This window comes from Asterias rubens, chromosome 16 (genome assembly GCF_902459465.1).
Source record: "Asterias rubens chromosome 16, eAstRub1.3, whole genome shotgun sequence".
NCBI classification, from domain to species: Eukaryota; Metazoa; Echinodermata; class Asteroidea; order Forcipulatida; family Asteriidae; genus Asterias; species Asterias rubens.
This window is the reverse complement of record NC_047077.1, coordinates 3,980,417-3,987,523: the sequence shown is the minus strand read 5'-3', so window position 1 is coordinate 3,987,523 and position 7,107 is coordinate 3,980,417. Positions and strand designations below refer to the sequence as shown.

Here is a 7,107-nt window from a genome sequence, read left to right as displayed (position 1 = left end):
GTTGTTGGTTTTGTCATTCTATCGTACTAAGGGAATCGATGTGTGGTGAAGAGGTTTTCAACTAGTGGTTTAATCCCAACGAGGCCTGGTTCTTGATAATTTTACCGAGACGAAGTCGAGGTAAATTATCAAGAACCAGGCCTTGGCGGGTTTAAACCACGAGTTGAAAACCGATTCAACACACTTTGATTCCCGTTCATAAATACCTTTTTGGTCAAAAACATCATCATTTTTTGGTCAAAAAGTAAAATGTGTCATAAACAAAGGTTTATACACACCCACGTGACACGCTCTCCACCAATAGGAATAGCGAAAGGTATTTATGAATGTTTAAAAAAAGCCCGCACCGCGAGCACATAAAGGCCATGGCGACTATATACAGAAAGTATCAAACTAATCAGAATAAAAGACTGGAAGACAATGAGCCGGGTAAGGTTACCAGGAGTCAAGAAGATCTATAAGTGGCGTTGCATGCTATGAAATGAATGTGGTTGAAAAGATTCATCCCTACAAATTGTTTAGTACACCTTTTACTTCGTGAACTAAAATGCCGTCCTCCATTTTGTAGAACCAGGTTTGACGCCACAAAATGGGGGACCGGTTTTTATATAAATATCTTTTTTTGTAATGAGATATCGCCTATCACAAGGCCGGACGGCCACTGTGGTTTAATAGTCAGTGTATTAGGATTTAGGCATGGGTATCACCACTAGGAGCCTGCGGCTGGTAGAGTATGTAGGCTTGTTTACGGTCAAGTGTCTTGCTCAGGTACATGTGTCATGATAGGAATTCAAACCCACACTCTGCTGCTGCTGATAACACCAGAGCTTGGTCCCGTGACCTAGGAACCGTTCGGCCACCACACGCCACAAAGTTCACGAAAAACCACACAATTTCGAGGGCTTAATCATTATTTTTTAATTTGAAAAATCTTTCGAACAATATTTGTTACACAACAAACGCTCAATCCAAGGCTACGTTCCTTAGATTATTACTTGTGTTTTATTTTACATGTTTTGATCACGAATCGAGGCATCACTAGCAGCAAACAGCAGAGGCAAAACCTCAGCTTTGTTGGGTTTCCTCCCGTCCCCTCTTGGCCCGACTTGGAACGCCGGGCTGTCGGGCGGATCCTCCCACATATCATACTCCTCCCCGGCTGAGGATGGATATATCCCGGCAGAGTCATCTTCCTTGCTACGGTTCTTTTTGAGGCGTCGTATGACGTAATACTTACGACAGACAAATACTGCAATAATGAGTAAAGTCATGGCGCACAGTACAGACACCCAAATGAGTCCTCGTGTAGTCCAGACCTTCCAGTCTACATGAGACATTGGAAACAGAGTCGGAGCTCCATGGGACGTCGATGTGCCTGCAATACAAACAAACCATTCACAGTTATGGGGATAGTATAGGGCATTCAGTAGCATTTCACCCCGCCTCTGTAACTCTCTGCCTCAACATCTTAAGGACACACATGGCATCTCACGATTCCAACATTCTCTCAAACCCCATCTCTTCAGATTAGTCTAAAAAAGTTATTATTATTATTATTATTATTAATTTGTTGCGTGGTGGTTTGGTTGGTTCTGCAAAACTGGAACCAATCTAAATAACAGGGGGCAGGGTGAGTGAACTACGCAACCAATTTAATCAAATTGAACATATTCAACTGATTACACCAAGAATTTCACATTCGAGCAGTGGAAGTATCCAGTTTCCTTATTTGAACAATATCCATAGAGCTCTATGACAATATCCGACTTTTTCAACTTTTTGCGAGTTGAATGAAACCAGTTGGTAGAGCAATATTAAAAATGATTTTCATAAAGGCATCGGTATATTTACTTGATTTTCCTGTCGTAACTTCCTCAGTCGTTGTCGCTGTCGTTGGTGCAGCGGTCGTAGTCGCCGGAATGACGATGACAGGGAATGTACAATGCGCTACGTTTCCTGTCATGTCCCTAGCAGTGTAGGTGACAGTGACTGAACCCGCTATGTAATCATCTCCTGGTTTGTGAGTGGCTAAGATTTGAACATATTTGGAGTTGTCAGTAGCAAGAGGAGCTTCCCACGTGACTTCCATGTGAGTTTGATTGCTCTCTAACTGAGATGTGACGTTAGTCGGACATGATTGGAAGGTCGGAGGAAAAGGATCTGCGGAAAAAAGATACATCTCAACTATAATTTAATGGATTTAAAAACTCATCTGGTAAAATGGCCTATCCGTTGCTAGACGTGAAATACCTCACATTTAACTTCATGACTCCGTTAGCACAGCGAAAATATCTTGCAAAAGACCTTTCATTCTTTGCAAACAGGGCTTACCATTTTGTTATATACCTTATTTCGATGCCAAAGTTGGGTAAAAAGTTATACGAACTTTAATGCACTTGCCTTAATTCAAGTAAATAATAACGGATAAGGTTTTCAATGGCAGTATGTTCCCAAAATACTGATATCTATAAAAGGTAATTTCCCCTTGGATTCTCAAAGTCCCATCCCATCAGTTCCTGCATGATTATTTTAACTAGGGTTCTGATTCACAAAGACCGGGCCTACCAAAGCTGCTTCGTACTCTAGCCCTATATAGGACTCTTCCTCTGTACACAGTATAATACGAAAGTGTAAGGCCGCCAGGGCTGGTTCGATCTCCGTTATTAGTCTATCTTCACCTCTTGTTTTTGTATCTGGGTAGTGCGGGCAAAAGTCAGTAGGACAACAAGAGAGTATTCTTACCCTTAACAGTAATAACAAATGAACACACTTTGAGATCTCTGTAATCCGTTGTGTTAATCGCTAGATAGTTAACTCGAGTTAAACCGATTGGAAATGCTTCACCAGGATTATGGCTAACGGTTTGTGATACTGAGCCATCTTGTCCTACTTCCAGTAAGTATGGGTGGCTCCATGACACCTTAGCAGTGTCGCTCTCTGATGTTGTGTTTACTGTCATTGGTCCCGGACAGTTTGCATATTTGAAAGCTGAAAAAATGAAGTAATAGTTATTATTGAAAACAATTTTGACCCTCAGTCAGCACTCTTTGAAGTAGGGTTGGTCATCCGGGGAAAATAACAACCAAAATAATCTTCTGCAATGTAATGAAAACAACAGGCCAGACGTGCGTTGTATATATAGAAAGTCAGACAAACACTTATAAAGAACAGTGTTTTATATAACCTTGTTGAATTTACTCTAATTTCTGGCCGAAAACGCCCAAATCGAAAAATCAAATATGTAAATATTCAAGAGAGTGGTCCGTGTCGTGAACTATTCACGTGATTTTGCCCCAAATCGCAAATTACTCAGATTTCGGCCGTGTTGCAATGAAGTAAGTAACTTCAGACAACAACAATAACACTTAGCCAGATAATGATGTGATTTCCGCCACAGCTTGACACTGCAATTTATCTAAGTGTTATTCATAAATAGCTCAAACAGTTTCGCTAATCCCTTTTAGCAAAGTGGCCACACGGGTGATACACATGGGTGATACACATGTGGGTGGTTGTCCGCGGTGTTTATGTTGGTAGGACGTGGTTCCCCCTTGCAAAGTGGCCACACCAAGGACTACCACGCCCTTTTAACAAAGTGGCCACACCAAGGACTACCACGCCCTTTTAGCAAAGTGGCCACACCAAGGACTACCACGCCCTTTTACCAAAGTGGCCACACCAAGGACAATCACGCCCTTTTACCAAAGTGGCCACGCCAAGGACTACCACGCCCTTTTACCAAAGTGGCCACACCAATGACAATCACGCCCTTTTACCAAAGTGGCCAGGCCAAGGGGGAACCACGTCCTACCAACATAAACACCGCGGACAACCACCCACATGTGTATCACCCATGAACACTGTTAGGGTCAAATGACCCAATAAAGTTCAAACAATGTTACGCACCTTGCCCAAGTATTTAAAAAGTCCTACCCCTAAATTCTTTTCCACAAGTTAGAAAACGAGGGAGAAATGGCCATGACGAAACCTCCAGGTATACGCTAAATCTAACTTTACAGTAACTACACACGATACAAATAGAGAAGTGTAGCCCAGACCTAATAACCAATCAGAAATTCCCCAAATCAGAGAGCGAGGGGGACAGGTAAGATAGCCCTACTGAAACACGGATGCGTTCGCGACACGGCAGAAGTCGTGAGTATTTACGTATATATCGTTTAAGTGAAATTTCGGTTTGGGGCAGAACTGGTAAATTTGGTAAAGGTGTTAAATTTGCATCGTGGATAGAGAAAATTAATTTGTTTACCCATACACCGATGTGTGTTAACAATGTATACTCATTACTTACCCGAGTTCTGTGCAAAAAAATCACAGGCATATTACTCGGGTTAGAATAATCGTTTGTGTTATTGTCTATTTCAGAATTTTTTGGGGGTAATATAGGCCCTATATATTTTCAGAACAATAATTAAAGAAAAACAGTCACGTTGCACAATGTGTGTGCTTTCGGATGCATTGTTGTCAATGCGAAGGGTTCATCAATTTTCATAACAAACGCCTTTAATTGCCCAGAGTACACCTAATCCGAAGGTAACATGTCCCTTTAAGAATCTTGGCGAATGACGCTATCCCCTTATACCAGCAGATGTGACTTTTATTTAAAGGCATTTGCCATTTGGGTTGTTGCGCAACAGTTACTGAATCACATTTTCTTGATTTTGTGCAGGGTCGTTGCCGTGTGATAAAGGCCCTCGCCTTCTGCTCGGGCCTTTATCACACGGCCGCCGACCCTGCCGGCTTTAAACGTACGTTGAAGAACTCGTCGCTACCCTTTTATTCCCTTATGAAGTTACCATTTTTCACGTCAGGTGCGTATATGCGCACAGACGTCATACGTGAGCATGCAATTAGCCCAAAGTGGTCACGTCACCCAGAAACAACACCATTTTTTGTCGTTTGCGTTTTTGCTCGCGTAACATGTATGCTTAACCGCGCTAATTACCCTGATCTAGGTATTAGCCAGTGTTGAAGAATATTTTAATAAAAATGTTATAGTTTTAAGGATTCTTTTTATATAGCGCTTTATAGGCCGCCGCGCGCGATCTAGACGTGGCTTGTGGCTGTAGCCGAAGTCGCCGGGTTTCTAGTAAAACCATAGTCATTATAGCACTATAAACTTATAGACGTATCATGTCATGCGCTCTAAACCAACGGAAAGGCAGACTTTTTATAAAGGGTGTTATAATAGTCTAGTGATCGTGCGCCCGTGTTTTGCGGGAACTAGTGCCCGAGTGGGCACATAGTCTTTTAATTATTGACTGGTTACAAGCTTTAAAGCGCTTGAAAAGGCGAAGTAAGTTTGTTGCCCCACTCATTCCGAGGGGATGCTCACGACTATTCACAAAATACTAATACAAAACACGATCAGACATCATTGATACAATCCTTTCATCCCTTCAGCTTTAATCTTACTATATTACATGCTCTTGCGGCATATCATAGAGGTGGACCCTTATCTCGCAACTTGAGCTCGACCAATTGAGCTCAAATCTTCACAGGTTTGTTATTTTATGCATATGTTGAGATACACAAAGTGAGAAGACTGGTCTTTGGCAATTACCAATAGAGTCCAGTGTCTTTTAATTATATGTTGCAATCAGGAAATCAATGAATGAAAAACTGTTGTCATGATGGTTGGTGGATGTAATAATTACATCAATTGTCAGATGAAGTATTCAAAATCAGAGATTTGTCGCATTTTAATTATTTAAATGATCATATTTAAATTGTATTGAGATTGAGTGTCTGGTGGTAAGTGATTGTTAGTTACTTGACTTTATCGTGGACACGAATGGTGGATTGGCGGAACTGAAATCCATAAAATAAACATGCTTGTGACCACCAGTGATGGTTTGGTTAAGAAAAAAGGTGTTATTAAAGTCAGAGTAGGATACACACAACTACAGAAAGTGGGTTTATCATCATGTTAATTGTAATAATTATTAAAATGTTGTCATATTCATATACTCAGTCATTGCATAGGCCTTTACTTTATAACATATTAGTCTACAACATGTCTAGCCTCACTTTTGTGGCCAAAATTCTGAACCAAAGGATTCCGAAAGTTGGCCACAAAAAGGGGGCACATCATCATCATGTACACTGAGCAATATTGATCAAATAGAGAGTAACCTATAACCTATTATAACTGGTTGACTCAATTAGTCATCGAAGTTGCAAGAGAATAGAGAAAGAAAGAACACAATTGTTGCACACATTGTGTGCTTTCAGATGCCTAAAAATGATTTAGGCCCGAAGTCTTTTAATATTTGAGTGAGAAACTATCTCTTTCTCCAAAACTACGATTCTTCAGAGGGAGCTGGTTCTCACAATGTTTTATATATCAACAGCTCCCCATTGCACGTTTTCAAGTAAGTTTCATGCTAGCATTTAGATTATACCAACTGTCGCTGCCTTTAACGTACACAATTTGTTTATAATTTTAAAATGTCCAGATGTTTGGAAGATATCAAAATATGTTTCATTCACCGGGAAATATTCAATGAATATGAAAGAAGAACAAACCATACACAATGATATTTTATTTTAGACGTTGGTGTTAACACGAAATATAAACGGAAATTACTAGAAGTTCAACGATAATATGGTTCAGCAATCTTGCACTTGTTAGTATTACCCTTAGCCTACAATAGGCCTTCTGATTCGTTTATAAATGACCAAATATGGATCAAACTTACCCATTGATGGCAGCCAAATTGCAGAAAGAAATATAATCCATCTACAAAATACATTGAAGGAACTCATTGTGAAAAACAGGAAACCCTAAATCGCAGTTTAATGAATTGGTTTTGTAAAGTGAACTCCACTGCTATGATGACGATATTTCAGCACACACTATAACATTCAATTGTCTCTCCCTACGTAAAACAATCAATATATATAGACAATTCGTACTAGACCACCTGACACGCGTCCTCTCTAAACAGTTGTTTTATCAAACGGCTGTTTTTTCTACGGTATTTACAATTTAATTTTAATAAATTATTCATTAATGTCTCAAAATGAAATGATTAAAACGGTTGAATTTCGTAATAATTGAGTTTTTGGAGTCTGTTCTTTAAATTT

At 40.1% G+C, this 7,107-nt stretch overlaps 1 protein-coding gene across 1 annotated transcript; it reads right to left on the bottom strand.

The window, feature by feature from the left end:
• Window positions 1-269: 269 nt before the first annotated feature.
• On the bottom strand, window positions 270-6,867 carry LOC117300615 (hyalin-like). The gene is made up of 4 exons (XM_033784285.1): window positions 6,720-6,867; window positions 2,743-2,988; window positions 1,852-2,160; window positions 270-1,375 (listed from the first exon to the last, which is right to left on the bottom strand). The coding sequence occupies exons 1-4, from the start codon at window positions 6,784-6,786 to the stop codon at window positions 1,008-1,010; spliced, it is 990 nt and encodes a 329-aa protein (XP_033640176.1). The 5' UTR covers window positions 6,787-6,867; the 3' UTR covers window positions 270-1,007.
• Between the last annotated feature and the right edge of the window lie 240 nt (window positions 6,868-7,107).